Consider the following 21,643-nt stretch of genomic DNA (forward strand, 5'->3'; position numbering starts at 1 on the left):
AGGGAATAAATATTAACAGAAGTAGTAGAACTAATATCAAAATATTCAATTTTTTTGGCATCCAGTACTCTGTAAGACACCATAGCTTTTTGAATTGGACCTTGAAAATAAACATTTTCACATTGCTTTTTTTTGTTTTCTGTTTTTTTTTTTGGCTGTGCCATGTGGCTTGTGGGATCTTAGTTTCCCAGCCAGGGACTGAACCTGGGCCCTTGGCATTGAGAGCACGGAGTCCTAACCACTGGACTGCCAGGGAATTCCCTCATTTTGCTTTTCATATAGAGAAAATTCAGCTTCATTTCATTTGGGCATATTCATAGAGAAACTCTAACCAGGAATGATCTTTTCTTTTGGTTTAAATAATTTAATTTAAAACTTGGAGATCTTTCTGTTATAAAGGGTTCATAATCCATTAAATTCTCTCTGTGGTTAATTTTCCTTGTTTTTATGTTGAAGTTTATATTCTGAAGAGTTTCTAAATAAAGTTTAAAATTTTACTTTATATAGAAGGGAGTATTTTTGATGTTACTAATGCCTCTGCTATTATGAACTAACATTCAAGTGCTAATTATGTGCCATGCGCTGTGCATTATTTTGTGGATTATCTCAGTTCTCTCAAAGACTATGAAAAAACTGAAGATGAGTAATCCAAATAATTTGTCCAAGATTTCACAGTTCATGGTGGCAGAGCTGGCATACTTACTTTCAAAGCCAAGTAAAAACAAAAACCTATGTTTGACTTTTGTAAAAGGTAAAATGTGAGTCTTTAATTGTAATTGTGCTTTAGTGAGTACAAAATTGAAGGCTAGCTCAAGTTTAGAGGAAGGGTAGGTAATATAAAAAGCAAAGGTAGTTTGTTTTACTGTGATGACCAAGTGGGACTGAAAGTGGTTTTCAAACTTAATTTAATGAATCCTTTTTTAAAAGTAGGTGAGGTTTAACTTCTGTTGAGTTTTTATTTATATGCATTGGAACAGCATGTTTGGATTGGGAGTACCTTGCCCTTAGTGGGCTCTGTAACACATAATGTGAAATGCGGATCAAACAGCATATTCTCTGTCATGCAGAATTGCTTCTAGAGGATGAGAGGAGGAAGTGTTTCTGGGACCACCACATACATTCTTCTTCCTTTCTTCTGTTCTAGGGCAGCCAGGGGCTGTCTGCCTTTTCTCTGTAAGATAAGGAGGTCTTCAGGTCCTTAGCTGACCCTACTCACACTGATTGTAAGCCTTCTTGTTTCCAGATAGGATGAGGACAAAAGGCAGAAGAGTTGTACAAGCTGGTGGACTAGAATCTAGCATTTCTAATAACATGTTTTTGGCATTTGATGATACTGAGAACAGAGGGGTTTTTATGTGAGCATTTCTGATTTAATCATGACAAGTACAAATACAGGCAACTGTCTATTCTAGAGTTGTTTAGAATTTAGAGACTGATGAAAAGATAAAATCAAGGAACTTTTGCTGGTCTAGGTAACTATAGGTTTTAAAGAAGAAACTGTCTTTCTTCTCTTCTGGGGATATTTTTTTCAGTTCCCCTTGCTTGAAAGAAGGAACTACTTTGCCCAAAAAAAGCTTTCAAAAAAACTTGGATATTTGGGTTTTTAACTGAAGCAGGCTTGTATACTTGGCTAACTTACTGATAAAAGGATAGAGGAAGCTAGATAATTTTGGAGAAGAGTTCTATAAACTGTTAAGCCTTTTTTTTTTTTTTTTTTTTTTTTTTTTTGTGGTACGCGGGCCTCTCACTGTTGTGGCCTCTCCCGTTGCGGAGCACAGGCTCCGGACGCACAGGCTCAGCGGCCATGGCTCACGGGCCCAGCCGCTCCGCGGCATGAGGGATCTTCCCGGACCGGGGCACGAACCCGTGTCCCCTGCATTGGCAGGCAGACTCTCAACCACTGCACCACCAGGGAAGCCCGCCTTTTTTTTTTTTTTAAAGAGAAATATAACGAAACTTGAGTTTACAGGGATAATTTAATAGACTGTATAACCACACTTTATTCTTACATTAACACAAGGAAGGAGAAAATGTTTGAGATCTTTCTTAAAGGATGGAAGTATTCTTAGCTAGTCTACCATTAATAATAGTCCATGATGTAATACAGGATGTGATAAAGGACTGATCTGAAAGTCTACCCTGGATGCACATGTCTATTCTGTTGTTGACACATAGCCTTTTATTAATTTTTTGCCTTCCTTTTGTTAAATGTTTAAGTGAATGCTCATAATAATTGAAAAGTATTGATTTATCAAGCAGTTTGCTAAAACTACTAATAATGAATTATTAAAATCCAGTGTTTGGGGGGAATGCAAAAAAAAGTTGACAGCTGATTTTGGACCTACCAGTTTAGCATTTGACTTATCTTTTAGAACGTGATCTTTAATAAAACAAAAACAAAACAACACTGGACCTGGGGACAGGAGATGTGAGTTTCAGTTTGACAATACTTTTAACTAGTCCAGTGATTCTGGGGCCAACTATGTAAGCTTTCTGGAATATAATTTCCTTTTAGGCAAAATGAGAGATTGAGGTGAGTGGTCTCTTGTAACTATAGTATTGTATGCACTAAATTAATAGTACAAATTTAATTGTCTTAGAGGAGGAGAATAGGGCATGTTTAACCTGCTTTAGAGAACACTGTTTTTCTTAAGAATTGTAACAGCATCTATTTCCATATGAATAAAGGATATGCTGATTGCAAGTCTTTAATTTTTACCTGTTCATTAAAATAGATCTCTAGTAAGCATGCTTCTATGTGCTGATCATTACAACCCCAGTACTTAGTACAATTCCTGACACATGGTAGATACTTAATATTTAGAATAAATGAATATGTGCATGAATAATGAATATATAAATAATCTGTAGTTCAGGCCTACCTTTCTATAAGTTATTATGAGAATTATGAAGTTAACTTCATTAGAAAAAGTTGGTACTGCTAAATATTGGTTGGGGAAAAGAAGTAAATCTGGAAACTTGGCTAGAGGAAGTCATAGATATATTGAAGAGGCACTTCAGTATATTTTGTTCCTTGCACTATTTTTTGTTTGGAATGAGTCAGTGAAGGTACTGTATTATAAGCGGTGGAAACATTTAAATTAGAGGCTGGTTGTTTTCATAGTCAAGGGAAATTCAGGAATGTTGAAGCTGGAATTAACTCTTTCAGCTCAGGCAGGGAAAATAAAAAGAGAGAGAAGGTAAAGTTTTCTATAGTTAGCAGGAAAAAAAATACATATATATACACACATACACATATATATAATATACACATACATACACACACAGGTGAAATTTACTATAATCATTCACTGAAAAGCTTGTTATGTAATTAATTTCATTTCTAATTATGAAGAACTCTTTAAGCTTAAAAATAGATATTAAACAGGAAAATAACTTGAGCATGTTGGTATTCAATAGATATTTTATATTCTCCTTACCAATATAGTACTATGTCTAATTTAGAAGATGTATCTTTTCTTGAATTTAAAATGGCAAACGTAAAAGATACGAATATAAAAACTAACCTGAAACTACAGCTTGCAACTGAACAAATTTTTTTCTAAAAATACCTCACTTTCATTTTTAATTTAAAGAAAAGTAGTAAGACAGCATCTTAAAATATATGAATAAATCTAAACTAGTTCAATGTAAGATTTTTTCCGTAGTCTTACCGGCCCCCAGCCCGTTTTGCAGGGCTTTTAAGCTGGTCGGTCTTCCCTAAAGTGGTGCTCAAGAGTCTAGACTTCTCTAGTCCTGACTCTCTGGAGCTGATACAAGCTCTGCTGAAGGGAGAAGTAAAGAATTGGGCTTTTTCACATGTATTTTCCAATTTGAGGAAGAAATAAACATTGGGTATGTGTGTTTGAAAATTTAAGTATATGACATACACATTTGTGTGTGTTTTTTTAAAAAAGCTGTTGTGTCATGAATGTCTTTTCTCAAAGTAGAAAGACTTTGTAACAACACAACAGAGCACTTGTTAGCAAAATTCCTGATGTCTTATTTTTCTGTTGCTCATTGTCACCCTTAGAATATTTAATATATGGGAGGTTTTGGAAAATCCTGAGTGTAGGAAAGTGAATGATCAGCCTCCTGCTGTTTTTGTCCTTAATCTACGCTTGGGCAGCTTAGACTCTTCCTCCTGTCAGGGTTCTGTGGTACTGGCTTTACATGGCTGGCTCAGTGTGTGGCATACCCAAGATCTGTCTGTTTGGCATTCCTATTTGAGAAGGCTCTACAGTTGAAATGTGGCTAGTGTAACTGAGGAAATGAATTTTAACTTTATTATGATTAATTTAAATTCGTATTCAGATAACCACAAGTCACTAATGGCTACCATCTTGGACAATTCAAATATATAACATTTCCATCATCACAGAACGTTCTCTTGGATAGCTCTGCTCTAGAGTTCTCTTTCCAAGACGCCCATGGGCTTGGCACAAGTCTCTGAACAAGTAGACTGTTTCCCCAGCATTCTAATTTATAAAATGGAGGTGGAGTGTGGATGAGCTTTGGTTGCCAAGAATATTAATATGTGAACAAAAACACTGTGTAGAACTTTGTTTCCTAAGGAAAAAACACATCTTAAAAATATCATGGGAAACAGATCATGGCATTTCTTAGAGTAATAACTGTTAAAAGATGTCTAGTAACTGCTAGCACAATGGTTTGATTGAGAGAATTTATGCTAATGTATCTTTGGAGGATCTATAATCCGTTATTACATTTTTCATTTAGGTACTTAAAGCTTTCACCAAAACACCCAGAATCAAATACCGCTGGAATGGACATCTTTGCCAAATTCTCTGCATATATCAAGAATTCAAGGCCAGAGGCTAATGAAGGTAAAAAAAACCAAATGATTGAATTAGCACTGTAGAACCATTCCCCCCTCCCGCAAAAATACCCCAAAACAAAACAAAAACGGGAACAAAGACCAAAAATCCCTATTATGACAGTGATTATAAATGATTACTTTGGAGGCCAGACATTCCCGTAAGTATCAAAAACTGGCTTTCACAGTTGATCAGAGATTTGAGGATAAACCAGGGTAAGTCCTTAAATTGCTTTTTTCTGTGTTTCTTGCTAGTGGGACTGTGCCTAGCATAAAGCAGATGTGTGATAAAATGTTTATTGAATAAATTTGTTCTCATATTCTTCTGAGAAGTTACCACTAAGGGAGCTATACAGAAAACTATGGCCTCACGAACAGTGGCCTGGGTGGTTGAGGAGGTTGGAATAGGTGGATACAGTGCAATTTAAAGTGTTTCCAAATCTTTGTTTATTATCCGTGCCAGCAACCTGAAGTCAGCCTGGGTGGATTTTTGTGCTAATTACCCTTAAGAGCAGTTTTTGGAGTTGCTCTAAGAGAGATTTGGACTCACCAGCCTTCCAAATTTCTCCATATCCTAAAATTAAAATTTTAGTTTCAAGTCATATTTTCATGGTGAGAATTGTTTAGGTAGTACAGATGCAACTTCCTTCTTTTATTTATTAAAAGACACTATCTTATTATTTCATTTACCAAACTTACATATAGTAAAGGGAAGCCTCTTAGAAAGAGGTCCCATTTAATGAACCTTGTCTTAATGTCACCATTCAGTCATTTCCCCTTTTCTTCTCTTTAGGGTGTTAAGCATTGTTCTTCCTGAGGAAAACTATATAGAGAGAGCATTAGTGTTTAATTAAAAGTAACAATAATAACCAAAGAGCCAACTCCTGAAGACACTATAATCCATCATAATTTTAGACTCTTTGGTAGCTTGGGTGGGTTTCTTTGGGTAGAGTTTATGGCAGCAAATGAGCAAGAATACCAAAGGGGAAAAAATATCAGTGCTGGTTAAGCAAGAATAAACATTTTAAAAAATTGAAACATTTGCTGATTTCCTTATGTTATTTCAGTGGGTAGATTTCCAAGCTATTCAGCCTTTTATTTTTTTCTATAGCGAAGGGAAAACCTTAGTGCTCAGGCCTGGCTTATTAAATGTGTTTCAGTAGCTGCCTTAGTTTGGGAGCAATTTTCCTTAGTAATTGGCTTTTCTTTCTGACTACTGTTTCTGTCTGAGAATTTTATATACTAGGTAAACAGTTATACTGGAGCCCCTCCTATCCACAGACAGTATCTTTTCTGTTCTACCCTCCTTCCTGCAGGTGACTGTTTTTTTACACCCAGATGCTCTTGCTGCATAGTTCTTTGAACTCTCTTAGTTAAAGTCATAATGTTTTTATTTCTCTGTGTGGCTTTTGGAAACTAGAGGGTGGTTGAATTTATTTTGACACTTGGTGGGGAGGAGAGGGAAATAAAATGTGTTTGCTTAAAAAAACCCAACAAAACCAATTGCTTTGAGGGATGGGATGGGGGTAGAGAATAGGGGAGAAAGTGACTCATTTAAGTATAACTTTGTATTCTGTTTGTTCCTATCAATTTGTTACTGTCTTAAGTAGCCACCTACACTTACTGTCCTTAGAATGCTGTAACCAATAAGAACAAACAACATAATGGATTACACAGTGCAGAATTTAGAAGGCTTTTTACATTAAATTACCTATTGGTAAATAAGAATTCCAGTTACCAAGCAACTTCCCCCCACAGTGGCCTGTCACTGCCTTGGGACTTTAGAAAACAGTATTCCAAATCACTTTGGAGCTTAACAGGTCTCCCTTATGTATATTTGTTGCAGGTCTCTTATCTGTCTGTTCAGTGCAATTAAATGCCTTAAATAAGCCTTAGTCATCCACCTCCTAATTCCCCCAAACAATAAACAACTTACATGAAGATGGATTTGTCATTTTACATGGTAAATCAGAGTAGGCAAGCCTTTGATTAGTTTTAAAAACCTATTAAATGTTTTATAAAATCCAATGTGTTTGGACAATTTTAAGACCTTTTAAGAGCTAATTCTATTTAAGTAAGGGATTAGATGCCTAGATGCTATAGCAATTGGCTAGTGAAAGTGAAAGAGAAGGGCCAATGCTTATATTGGGGTACAGAGTAAGCAAATATGATTTAAAGAATAAAATAAATGAAAGGAAACATAGACAGACAGATAGATAGATAGATAAAACATGTAATTCTTTCAGTAACATGTCTGAGGTGATTGGGAGTAACAGCTTGTTTTTTTTGAAGCATTAAAAGAGAAATTAATGGGTAATTCCTTTTATGGGATGGGTTCATTATGACCTGTCCCAGATCTCCTAAGTTTTTTTCAGTTCTGTGATTTCATTCATTTATATAACTTATTAAGCTCCCAAATGTAACTAATAGATAATTTATTAGTCTGTTGATGTTTATAACATTCTTAAGAGATCAGTGAATTTAGCAGTGATGAAATCTGCCATTATAGCCTCCGAGGCATATTTCATAATGTCCCAATTTCCACTTTTAAATGGAGGCAAGGAATCTTTAGATTCTGATCCGTTGCTTTGTATTCAAGATTTATTCTCCCTCCCTAGTTGCCTCCCTCTCTCCATCCATCTCTCTCTTTCCGTCTCTCTCCGGAAAAGTGTGTGGAGTCAGAGGATGGTTGTTCATCATTGTAGCAATGAAACTGCGTTGGGTATTTAATCATGTTTCAATACTTATTACCTCTCCCTGTTTTCCACTGATGTGTTACCTGGCATTTAAAAATTGCTTGTGTAAGATTACCCTTTTATTAAAACTAGCAGTAGCTTTAAAATATAGTTTTGTCCATGTAAGTGCTCATAATTTTTTTCTTCACTGTAAATTATATTTTTCTACAACAGTAACTGTCTTGTTACATTTAATGCTTTTTGCCTTGCGCTTTTACTCATTCAAATTATACAAGTAGTAGAATAATGCATGCTTTTTGAAGAAGTTAAAATAGTACAGAAATTAATAAAATTTCAGTGCCCCTTCTTAGTCATATCATATAAACTCTTCCCCAGCAGTTAGTATGTATCCTTCTTTTTTTCTATGCACACGTTGTACTTAAATGTGTATTTATATATATATATATATATATATATATATATACATTCTTCAGTTATCTTTATCATGTACTATATGGTAGAAATACTTTAATATCAAAATGTAGATCTACCTCATTTTTTAGAAATGCTGCTTAATATTCCATAATATGGATTTTTAGTTAACTATTTCCTTACTGATAGACATTTAGATTGCCTCGTTTTTTATTATGACACACTGTGCTGCCAGTGTCCTTGTGCTAGATTTCAAATAGGTCAAAAGGTTTTGTTCTCCAAAGACTATAATAGTTTCTATTCCCACTAATGTGAAAGTATTCATTTCTCCATGCTTCTCCCTGGTGTGTTTGTGTGTGTCTGTGTATGAGAGAGAGAGTATGTGTTAATATTTTGATTTTCACAATTAATTTAAAAACTGATCGTATGGCCTCTGGGGTACTTAGTAATTTTTTTGAGAACTTTTGAAATACCTCCTTAGAGATACGGCATTACTACAGTAGGGGTATTAGAGAATAATAGTGCTACTTTTTAATTACAAAACACAAGGAGCTAGCAAGAGGGAAGAGATATGGGAACATATGTATATGTATAACTGATTCACTTTGTTATAAAGCAGAAACCAACACACCATTGTAAAGCAATTATACTCCAATAAAGGTGTAAAAAAAAAAAAAAGAGCTACTTTTTGATGGACTGCTACTGCCTTCTAGTGGTTAATCTTGACATTTTCTTTATTTTAACCAATTTCACGTTCCTTTGTGATGGTTTGTCTTTAAAACTTTGTTACCTCGTTTTTCTTTGTTTTGTTGTCCATTCCTTAGTTTGATACATAAAAATTGTATCAAACTAATTCAGCATTCTTTGTTTTCATTAATATGCCCTTTACTCTGACATTCTTTTTTTTTTTTTTCCTGACGTTCTTAACTATGAAAAATCACTAACACTCTGGTCGAGTACAGCAGTTCAACTTCATTGCAGGTACTTTGCTACGTCCAAAATTATAGAGCAGTAATTGTAATGTTCTGCTAGCTTCTGAATTTTAGTCCATGCCTTACAGCTAGGATCATAAGCATTGTATATTGTAAACCTTGGAAATATAGGATATTTTATTTCTCTATTGGATACTTTTGAGAGTTAATTCAGGAAAAGGATTAATTTACAGTAGATCAGAGATCATAAACTTGCTTGCACTTGTTATACCACTCAAGTGCCGTTTGAGACATTATTTCAGTGTTTGAATTCAGTATTCCTTATAGGTCATGATCCTGTTCATTGTAATCTGATCAAAGAACAAGTCCTTATATCTAATATGTGTTTATTTTGTATTCACTGCTTTTGACAGGAAGCATATTGAATCTTAAAAGTTTGTTCTTTTACAGTCCTGAGATTCTGCTGTCTCCTTTTTTTCTTTTTAAGTGCAACCGTGAAAATTTTCCATCATGCCCTGGACTCCTTACTAACGTAGCTGTTTCTCACATTGCATTTTCTTGTTAATTTATAAACTTTACATTTCAGCTGACTGCATGCATTATTAACAGCTTGTATGTAATTAATAAAAGGTTATATTTATTGCCTTTATATTTTTGATCTTTTATCTTTAAATGGCTTGATTCCCTGTCACTTCCCCAGTTGCAGTTAAGCTCCCCTAACTCGTCAACTTTATTTTACTGGGTTCTGTTGGCCTGTTTCTTAACTATTTTCTCTAAGAAATAAACTAGCTTGATCCTGGCTATGGCTAGAGCGACTTTCTGTTAATAAAACAGGTAGTTCTTTGATCTTAATCTTGTTGTCTATCACTTGACATAACACATTCCAATTTGTTTGATATTTACCTAGGTTAAAAATATTACCAGTTCTTTTTTACATTTTTTAAATGGCTACGTGCTCTATAGCAATATGTAGTACCTACCTTATTCTCAGCTTCCCACGAAGATATAAAAGTCAGGTATAAATATCTTCAATCATCTGACTTGAAAAGTGTCTATTCTACATTTTCACCTAATTGCCTTTTGAACTTCATACATTTATGAAACTCAAAACTCTTATACTTAACTATTGGCCTTTCTCAGTCTGGTCCAGACATTGACCAAGTGTCCACCATATGCTGAGGTAAAGTGCCATGAATTTAAGGGGATATGCAGAAGAAGAAGCACAAGACACAGACTTTACCTTCAAAGAACATATAGTACGGTTGGGGAGCAAGAACGATGCATTAATTTTAACAAGAATATGAAGAAAGAAGTTCCTGACTTAGTAGACTATTATTTTAATATAAACCAGCCCTGAGTTTAAAAATTTACCAGCTTTAAAAATCTAATAGTAATAGAAAGTACCCATATCAAGGACTGAATACAGCTAATACATTTTATGAAACCATTTAAAAAACTACAAGGTATTCAGTTATCAGATACTTTAAAATAACTTATATATATTCAAAAGTAAAAGAACAAGGTGAAAATTACAGCAAAGGACTGGACATTATAAAAAAGAATCAAATGGAAGTTCTAGAATTTAAAAATACAATATCTGAAATTATGAACTCAATAGATGAATTTAACAGAGTAGACAATGATGAGAATGTATTAGTGAACATGAAGATAGGTCAGAAGGAAATAGCTAATGGAAGCACAGAGAGATAAAAAGACAAATCCAACAAAAAAAAACAAACCACATAAAAGAGTGTAAGACATATGGGGCACAATAAAAAAAGTTTGACATGTGTATAACTGGAATCCCAGAATAAGAGGAGAAAATGGAATTGAAGCTATAGCTAGATAATTGCCAAGAATTTTCCAAACTGATGAGAGATAACAAGCCATGGAGTCGAGCCTTACAAAACCCAAGCAGGACAAATAAAACAATACCTGTATACGTCATAGTCAGATTGCTGAATACCAGAGATAGAATCTTAAAAGTGGCAGAGAGAAAGAAAGCTCTTCAAGGTAAAAGCAATAAGACTGAGCACTGATTCTTAACAGAAACAGTGAATCCAGAAGACAGTGTTATGAGATCTTCAAAGAGTTAAAAGAAAACGAATTAGCATTCTGTAAGCCGTGAAATACCCTCCCAAAGTGAAAGCAAACACATCCAAATATTTTATTCTTGCCTCAAGATGTGACATTTATGTTTATAGCCCTGGATCCATATACTTGCTGACCAGTCAGCTTTCTCTTACTGCCTCTTCTGTGAGCCTCTAAAATTCACAGTTCAATTTATAATTTCAGGTAGTCGTAACAAGTCAAATTCCAAGATGTCAGATCTCCTTTCTTTGATTTTGAGAAAAGGCAAAGTCTCTTCTTTATTTCAGTATCTATAAGATAGGATAATATCTACCCATCCTATGTCCCATGGCTGCTCTGAGAATCAGTTCTCTTAACATATGTTCACCAAGTTTTTCAACTGAAAATTACTATAAGAATGTAATGATTAATATATTAGTTTTTTATTTATGAATTTTAAATGGTAAAAGCAAAATAGACATTTTCAAATAAACAAAAACTGAACATTCATCTCAGCAGACTCACACTAAACAAAATACTAAAAGTAGTTTTTCAGGCAGAAGGAAAATGATTTCAGATGAACACCCAGAGATGCAGGAAGGAAGGGAAAGCAAAGAGTAGTATAAATATAAAATAGAAATGAATGCTGTCTTATAGAACAGTAGTGTCTTCTGGGATTTAAAATATATGTCCAGGGACTTCCCTGGTGGCACAGTGGTTAAGAATCTACCTGCCAGTGCAGGGGACATGGGTTCAATCCCTGGTCTGGGAAGATATCACATGCCGCAGAGCAACTAAGCCCATGCGCCACAACTACTGAGCCTGCACTCTAGAGCCCGCAAGCCGCAAGTACTGAGCCCGTGTAGGGCCCGTGTGCTGCAACTGCTGAAGCCCGCGTGCCTAGAGCCCGTGCTCCGCAACAAGAGAAACCACCACAATGAGAAGCCTGTGCACCGCAACGAAGAGTAGCCCCCGCTCACCGCAACTAGAGAAAATCTGTGCACAGCAATGAAGACCCAACGCAGTCCAAAAAAAAAAAAGTCAAATTAATACACAAAACAATAGTAGCGTATGAGACAGGAGGGAAATTAAATACAGTTAGAGTGTTCTAAGGTCCTTGCATTATCCTGGAAGTGGTAAAAGTTATAATTAAGCTTTAGTAAGTCAAGGAAACAAAGTCTAGCAAAAGAATGTGTGATACTATGATCCAGCAATCCCACTACTGGGCATATACCCAGAGAAAACCATAATTCAAAAAGACACATGCACCCCAATGTTCATTGCAGCACTATTTACAATAGCCAGGTCATGGAAGCAACCTAAATGCCCATCGACAGATGAATGGATAAAGAATATGTACATATATAAAATGGAATATTACTTAGCCATAAAAAGGAACGAAATTGGGTCATTTGTTGAGATGTGGTTGGATCTAGAGACTGTCATACAGTGAATAAGTCAGAGAGAGAAAAACAAATAACATATATTAATGCATATATGTGGAACCTAGAAAAATGGTACAGATGAACCGGTTTGCAGAGCAGAAATTGAGACACAGATGTAGAGAACAAATGTATGGACACCAAGGGGTGAAAGCTGCGGGGGCGTGGGGATGGTGGTGTGATGAGCTGGGCGATTGGAATTGACATGTATACACTGATGTGTATAAAATGATGACTAATAAGAACTTGCTGTATAAAAAAATAAAATTCAAAAATTATATGAAAAAATGTATGATACACAAGTAGAGGGGGAAATGAATAATAATTTAAAAAAAACCTTAATCCAAAAGAAGGCAAGAAAGAAGAAGAGAACACAGAACAGGAGGGCAAATAGAAAACAAACGTTTGGTGGCAGTTCTAAGCCAAAGTTTGTAGTCATTATGTTAAATGTAAATGATTCAAATACTCCAAGTAGAAAACAGAGTTTCCTAACTGCATTTAAAATGTGTTGCTTATGTACAAGAAGGAATTCTTTCTCCCTCCCTCCCTCCCTCCCTCCTACATTTGAAATACACACCAATAAATAGACAGACAGATAAGATAGGCTGACCGACCCAGGAAAGTTGAATGTAAAATGGTGTAAATACTAACGAAAAGAAAGTTGGCAAAACTATGCTGACATTGCACAAAGTAGACTTTGAGGAAAGCATCATTGCAAGAGATAATGAAACATGTTTCAGACTGATTTAAAAAGATTAACCTACCAGGAAAATAAAATAATTCTAAATTTGTGTAACCAAATAACTACCCTCAAAATATATAAACCAGATTGACAGAGCTAAAAGAGAAATAAACTAATCCACAATCTCGGTGGGAGATTTTAACTTACTCCCTTAGTAACTTAGAATCTGCCAAAAAGAAAAATTCAGTGAGAATACAGAAGAATTGAATAATACAGTGAAAAAATTTAATCTCATTGATATATAAATTTAATCTCACTGTGCCCCACAACTGCAGAATATACCCTTGTTTTTCAAATGCACATGGAACACAAAATTGACTGTAAAGCTGAGCCATAAAGCAAATCTGAAAAATTTTCCAAAAAATGGAAATTGAAATCGTATAGAATATTTTCCCTGATCACAAAGAAAAGCTAGATATCAGTAACAAAAGTACAGATGGAAAATTTCTACATGTTTGAAAATTAAGCAGTGCATTTCTCAATAACCCATAGGTTGAAGAATAACATGATGAAAATATAGCATGTCTAAATTTATATGCTACCACTAAAGCTGTGTTTAGAGGAAAACTTATAGCTCTAAATGCATATATTAGAAAAAAGAAGGGACTTCCCTGGTGGTCCAGTGGTTAAGACTCCGTGCTCCCAATGCAGGGGGCCTGGGTTCGACTCCTGGTCAGGGAACTAGATCCTGCATGCCGCAGCTAAAAGATTCCGTGTGCTGCAACTAAAGATCCTGCCTGCTGCAACAAAGACCTGGTGCAGCCAAATGAATGAATGAATGAATGGCAAAAAGAAGAGCTAAAAATTGGTAACCTTAAAGTATCCACCTCAGGGGTTTAGTTAGATCAGCAAATCAAGAAGGTAGAAGGAATGAGATACTAAAAGTAGAATTTTATGAAATAGAAAACAAATGTGACAGGATTTGGAAAGCTAAAAGTTAGTTCTTTGAAAAGTCTAATAAGGAAATTGATAAATCCTTGACAAGAAAAATTAAGAAAAGTGAGAGAAGGCAGCAATAACCAATATTAGGAATAAAAGGGGATTACTACAGATCTTGCATTTAAATGACTTTTGGAGGATATTATGACAATGTTTATAAATTTTTTTAAAAAATTAATGTATTTTTATATTTGGCTGCGTTGGGTCTTTGTTGCTGCGCCTGGGCTTTCTTTAGTTGTGGTGAGCGGGGGTCACTCTTCATTGCAGTGTGTGGACTTCTCATTGAGGTGGCTTCTCTTGTTGCAGAGCACGGGCTTTAGGCACGTGGGCACAGTAGCTGTGGCTTGCGGGCTCTAGAGCTCAGGCTCAGTAGTTGTGGCGCACAGACTTAGTTGCTCCGCGGCATGTGGGATCTTCCCGGACCAGGGATCGAACCCATGTCCCCTGCATTGGCAGGCGGATTCTTAACCACTGTGCCACCAGGGAAGCCCTATGCTTATAAATTTGAAAACACTATTGCGTATATTTACAGAAAGTACAGTGTAAGAAAATTGTTGCAAGAACGGATTCAAGATGTGAATCATCTTATATCTGTAATTAAAAACCATTTCACAAAGATGGCTTCACTCTTCTAAGCATTTGGGAAAGATGTAACATCAGTCTTGCATATACTCTTCCAGGAAACAGAAAAGAGGAAATACTTTCCAACTTGCTTTTTGAGGTCAAACCACACAAAAACATCAAAAGAAAGTAACTTTCAGGCCAGTCTCTCTGAAACATAGATGTAAAAGTCTAAAACAAAATATGCCAAATCCAGCAATATGAGAAAAGGTAATGCACATAACCAAGTTGAGTTTAATTCAAGAATGGAAGATTGTTTGGACATTCAAAAATCTATTCGAATTATCACAATAATAGAATAAAAGAAAAATTATGTGGTCATTTCAATTGATGCAGAAAAAGTGCTTGATAAAATTTAATGCTTATGATTAAGATGTTTATTTTTTAAAAATTTGCGAAAAAGATACAGCAAGAAATTTCCTTAATCTGACAGAGAATCTACAGAAAAGTTATAGCAAGCATCATAATAGGGGAGTAGTGAAAGATTTCCTCTTGAAATTGAGAACTGAAGAAGGATGCTTACTGTCGGCACTTCTATTTAGCATTGTACTGGAGGTCTTGGCCAGTATAATAGACAAGAAAAAGTAATGAAAGGTATGAGACTTATAAAAGAAGGGATAAATTTATCATTATTCTTAATATAATTGTACATGTAGAAAATCTAAAATAATCTGATGAACCATAAGAATAAAAAAAGTGAATTAGCAGGGTGATTGCATATGAGGCTATTATAAAAATCAATTGTATTTGTGCATGTTAGCAAGAAACAATAGAAAATGTGATAAAAATATACAATAAAAAATGTCAAATATTTAGGAATAAATTTAACAAAAATGGGCAAGGCCTTTACATAGAAAACAAAAGAAATTGAAATTTCTTTCAATTTCATAAAATAAAAAAATTTTAAAAGAAATAAATGATATTCATAGATTGGGAGACTCAAAATTATAAAGATGCCAGTTTGCAAGTTGGGGTTGTGTTGAATCTATAGATTATTCAAAAGTCCAACAGCATGTGCATGTGTGTGTGTAAATTAGCATGCTAATTGTACAGTTTATTAGGGAAATGTAAGGAGCCAAGAATAGCCAAGATGATCTCGAAGAAAGATGTGTTTGAAAACTTCCACTACCTGATATCAAGACTTGTTATAAAGGTACAATAGTTAAAACAGTGTGGTATTAACAGAAGGGTAGGCAAATAGAACAGTGGAACAGAATATAGAGTCAAGAAAATATCCCTATCTCACACCATACACAATCAGTTCTTAGTGGATTGTAGATATAAATACGAATGGTAAATAATATATCTCCTAGAAGATAATGGAGAATAGCTTCATAATTTGGGAGTAGGTAAGGTTTCTTAAGCTGAACACAAAGTACGGATCATAAAAGAAAAAAAATAAATTGGACTACATTAGGTTTAGTAACTTACGTTCATCAAAAGTCACCATTAAGCAAGTGAAAAGGGGGAAGGTATGCATAATACATATAACCACAAAGGATTTGCATCTGCATATATAAAAAGACTGCAAGTCAGTACAACAGACAGTCCAAAGGAAAAATGAGCAAACAGCACTTTACAAAAAGAGGATATCCAAAGAGTCAATAAATATGAAAATATGTTAAACCGAATTTGTCATACCCAAGAATGGTTAAAATTAAAGAGACCAACAATACCAAATGTTGTTAAAGATGTGAAGTAACTGGAACATCCATACACTGCTGCTTGCTGTGCTGAACTTGGAAAACTGATCACAGTTTCTACTAAACCTGAACACACACATACCCTATAACCTACATCTCCATTTAAAAAGATTGAAAAAAAATTTTATTGAGGTATCATTGACATTTATTAGTTTCAGATGTATTACATGGTTTGATATTTGTATACTATGTGAAATCATGACCACAATAAATCTAGTTAACATCAATCACCACATGTAGATAGAAATTTTTTTTCTTGTGATGAGAACTTTTAAGATTTACAACTCTTAGCAACTTTCAAATATGCAGTACAGTATTATTAACTGTAGTCGCCATGCTATATATTACATCATTGTCACTCCATCCATTTTGCCCACCCCCTGCCTGTGGCAACCACAAATCTGTTCTCTATATCTTTGAGCTTGTTTGTTTGTCTGTCTTTTACGAGTCTACATATAAGTGAGATCATATGGTATTTGTCTTTCTCTGTTTGACTGACTTAGCATAATGCCCTCAAGTTTCATCTGTGTTGTTGCAAATGGTAAGATTTCATTCTTTTTTGTAGCTTAATAATATTCCATCATATGCATGTGATGTGTGTGTGTGTGTGTGTGTGTATACACCACATTTTCTTTATCCATTCATTTGTCAGTGGGCACTTAGGTTGTTTCCATATTGGATAAATATCCAGAATTGATATTGCTGGATTACATGGTAGTTCTGTTTTTAATTTTTTTTTTTTTTTTTTTTTTTTTTAAATATATTTATTATTTATTGTTGTGGCTGTGCCTGGTCTTAGTTACAGCATGTGGGATCTTTGTTGCAGCATGCATGTGGGATCTAGTTCCTGGACCAGGGATCGAACCCGGGCTCCCTGCATTGGGAGAGTGGAGTCTTTACCCACTGGACCACCAGGGAAGTCCCTGTTTTTAATTTTTTGAGGAACCTCCATACTGTTCTCCACAGTGGCTGCACCAATTTACACTCCCATCAAGGGTGCCTAAGGGTTCCCTTTTCTCCACATCCTCACCAACACTTGTTATTTCTTGTCTTTTTGATTATGACCATTCTAACAGGTATGAGATATCTCATCCACAATTCCATTTTTGATAGGAATATGAATAGATGCACACCAAGAGATTTGCACAAGAAGCCCCAACTGTAAACAACACAAATGTCATTAACAGTAGAATGGATACGTATTTATTCTATAATCATATAATGAAATGCCAAATAATGACAAAAATGTCTTATCTGCCTCACACAACACCATCAGTGATGTTCCTTAGGGTTCTGTCCTAGGCCCTCTGCTTCTCCTTCATTTCCATGACCTCAGCGTTCATTTGTGCTTTCAGGACTTACAAATATATTGCCCCAGCCTAGTCTGTTCCAGACTAGAACTCAACTGTCTGTGGACATTGCTGCTCAGATGTCTTACAGACATCTCAAAGTCAGCATATACTGAACTCATCTCCACATTTCCTGAATCTGCTTCTCCTCTAGGAAGGTACATGTCTCAGCAATGGTACCAGCATTCACCCCGGGAATCTTTTGTTGATGAGCCCCAAAATATAAACTGAGAGTAGGAACCTTTTATCTTTTATTCAGTAGTGAATTTAACGATGCTTGGTACAAAACTTGGCATGTAGTAGGGCCTCCATTTGTATTTTGTTGAATACTTCTATCCTCCTTCTTCCATATTCAGTTTGGTTTCCAAGCTCGGTAGGTTTTTATCTCCTAAGTACTTATAAAATCCTTGTAATGCCTACAGCCCCTACCTAGCTAAGACTACCATCTGTTGTCTGGACTACTTTGAAGGGATCAAGGGATGAGTCAGTGGGAGCAGTTTGGAAGAAGAGGTATAAGGTTAGGACATTTATGTTGCTGGTGAAATATCTAATATACAGCATGTAAAACTTTGCCTTTTTCTGTGATGGATCCAACTTTATTCAGAGTTATAACTAATATGGAGTGCCACGTCATGATTTTAACTTTCTTTTATGGCCAAGTACTGTGCTCATCAGTGTGAACTCATCTGTTCTGGGGTGGGAGGTGAAGGTGGGTTGAGAGGATAAAAGACAAAAAGGGATAAGGGAGGATCTGTCTTTTGTTAGTTTCATATTCCTTTCTAATGATGTTCCCATCCCCTCTTTGCTAAGGGTCACTAACCTTGACTTTCTAGATATACAGGGTGGCTGCATCCTGCTTCTCTCTGAATTATAACATATAGTATCTTGATCTGTTTTGCTAGTGAGGCCTTCAATTCGGATTGTAAATTGAACTTTCTAATCTGACCTCTATTTTTCATGTTATTTAAGATAGTGCTATTTTTGGCTTCTTATGAATATTAAGGCAGTGCAGAAACTTCAGGCTTCTCTGCTTGGAGTGCTTGGATCGGAGTTTCTTAACACAGTTCATGGATATAAATCCAAATATTTTTACGGGAGCAGGACTTAAAATTGAGGGCAAGAATCTGTCTTGGCAAGATTTTCTTTACTAGATTTGAAATAACAGGTTTACCTTTTCTCACCCATTTTTTCCCCCAGTTTAAATATCAACTGTATTGGGCCATGATGTGTTTGTATATGGGGCATTTAGTTATTAACAAATTTTTATAGATACCACCATCTGAAATTATCATGCTTTTTAAAAATATTTATCTATAATTTTATCTATAAATTTGTTTGTCTTATCTCTCTCCCCCCAAGTAAATAAGCTCCATGAGATTGTCTGTTTTGTTCTCCTGTGTCAGAGAAACATTTGACAAATAGTTATTGACTGAAGGAGCAACGCTTCTACTTGGGGCTTGGGTGGTTTTTCTTCTTAGAGTATTTCCATTTTTCTTTCAGCATTGGAGAGGGGTCTCTTGAAAACACTGCAGAAGCTGGATGAATATCTGAATTCTCCCCTCCCCGATGAAATTGATGAGAATAGTATGGAGGACATTAAGTTTTCCACACGTAAATTTCTGGATGGCAATGAAATGACGCTAGCTGATTGCAACCTTCTGCCCAAACTGCACATTGTCAAGGTAGGCCTGCAGGATGTGGGGCACTATTACACCTAGTATCTGTTTACTAAGGCAGCACTTCCTCTGTGTAAAACTTGGCTGATCTTCTGACACGCACTATTTAGCACCCCCAAATAGTGTAACCTAATGTTGTTCAGGCAATAGTTGAAACACCCTAGGGTTGATTAAGTGGAAAATTGTGTGTTAAAATCAAGGCATATGACAAATAGGATTTTTTTTTCTGGGATTGCATAAAAATTCAAAGATGTAACAGGTAACTTTGAAGTGGTGGCTACACTGACTTATAGCATCAAACTTTGTTCTCTGATCGCCTGGCTTTTTCTTTTCAAGGCAGAAAATATTTATTGAGCATTTATTGTGTGAAACACTATGCTGTATAGGATGGTTGTGCAGTAAAGATCAAGATCAAGAAAAACAGAGATCTAGTGTGTGTGTGTTTAAAGTATTTATCCAGTGATTATACTTGGCTGTTTCTCTGGATGGCCAAGGCAGGCATTTGCAATGACCATCACACTTCTGAATCTCTGGTGTAGCGTGCAGTCCTTATTTAAAAGTCTAGTTAGAACGAAGGTGACAGACTTCAGGTAGGAGCAGTTTTCAGAGATTCACAGAATTAATTTGCCCTGAAATCAGATATATGTCTGGTTTATAAGACATGGCATATAAATGTTAATTTTTGATCTCTTTGTATTTCAGGTGGTGGCCAAAAAATATCGCAACTTTGATATTCCAAAAGGAATGACCGGCATCTGGAGATACTTAACTAACGCGTATAGTAGGGATGAGTTCACCAATACCTGCCCCAGTGATAAGGAGGTTGAAATAGCATATAGTGATGTAGCCAAAAGACTTACCAAGTAAAATAACACTTACGAGAGAGATGTCTTCACATCTTCCCCTAAGAACATGCTTTTCCTAACAGACTGCTCCTCTTCCTATAAGATAGAAACTTTATTTTGCACGAACATGCAGTTATTCCAGATTAGGATGAAGGATAGACAAGGTATAGTAGCTATCTTTAAATATATACTCCTAAGCAGTATTATTTTAAAATTCTTTTACCCTGCCTACCTCCCCTACCCCGTATCCTCCTAATTTGGAGACACTCCATAAAAACTTTTCACTTTAAAGGCAGTTTGCCATCTCTCTAGAGCCCTCACCACTGTCTCCATTCACTGTGTATAGATGGCAGAACTTTTGAGGTGCACTGTTTAACTGTTAAAATAGTAATCACAACCTCATCAGGCCCAAACTGGTGCATAATGCACGGTACAAGGAATATTTATGTATTTTTGGAATTTTATAATATTTAGTAAGAGTATATGAAAGGATTGCTACTGTATCAAAATATTCTGTTTCAATTTAGTCTATCCTGGTTATGTACTAAAGGATGTTACCACCAGAGAAGAGAGCCTTCTCCAGAAAGTCACTACAGATATTGCTATGTTACTTTGTATGTGGATTTTTACTTTTGCCTAAACGCATTTATCCTTCATATCAATTATAATATCTGACACTACGTAGAGGCTAAAGGTCTAGAGGGAGGAACAATATTTGCAAGATCTTCTTCAAGCCTTTTATGCATATAAGAGAAACCAATGGGCACGTGATACTCTCTGTCTAAATATGTTACTGGTTATATGTATTTTGCCCAGTGCCATTCATTTGGAACATTATTACTTTCTTCCTTTATTTTAAAAATGCTCCTTTTTTTAGGTAGGCATCGGCCTTGCTGTTTGTAGGTCGTTTGAGCAACACTACGTACACTGATATTTAGTTGATTTAGCTGTAGCAGTACAATGGTTAGTAATGTAAAAACTAACCTAAGGAATGTAGTGTGGGTTTGTCAAAATATCAAGTAGAATTTTGTTTTTAAAGCACATTTAATGTGGATAATCTAAAGAATGCATTATCCATCCTATATTAAAAACAAGATAAAACACATAGATTACCACTCCACCCCCATTTACTGTTAGACTTTGGGTAGAGGATGGTTCACTTCTTTTGGACTAAATTATAGTTGTGATGGTGACTACATATTGACTGCAGTTTTGCCTTATCTCGATCATTGCACTTCCTTCAATTAAATTTTCCTACAGCCACATTGAGGAATAGCAGTCTTCATGTTTGTTTCTTAAATTGAAGTCCTAAACCAGGAATTGTGTTGTAACAAGGGAGGATGAACTTGGTGAAAATAAAACAAAAGTTTGCTATGTATT

General features: G+C 35.4%; 1 protein-coding gene across 1 annotated transcript in view; it reads left to right on the forward strand.

The window, feature by feature from the left end:
* CLIC4 (chloride intracellular channel 4) overlaps nucleotides 1–20,654 on the forward strand; it is an 81,473-nt gene extending 60,819 nt beyond the window's left edge. Inside the window, exons 4-6 of the mRNA XM_065875292.1 lie at nucleotides 4,741–4,847; nucleotides 19,243–19,424; nucleotides 20,121–20,654. Of these exons, the coding sequence (XP_065731364.1) occupies nucleotides 4,741–4,847; nucleotides 19,243–19,424; nucleotides 20,121–20,285 (454 nt within the window). The 3' untranslated portion in view covers nucleotides 20,286–20,654. The remainder of the gene's footprint in view (nucleotides 1–4,740; nucleotides 4,848–19,242; nucleotides 19,425–20,120) is intronic.
* Nucleotides 20,655–21,643: the final 989 nt, after the last annotated feature.

This window comes from Phocoena phocoena, chromosome 1, assembly GCF_963924675.1.
Source record: "Phocoena phocoena chromosome 1, mPhoPho1.1, whole genome shotgun sequence".
NCBI lineage: Eukaryota > Metazoa > Chordata > Mammalia > Artiodactyla > Phocoenidae > Phocoena > Phocoena phocoena.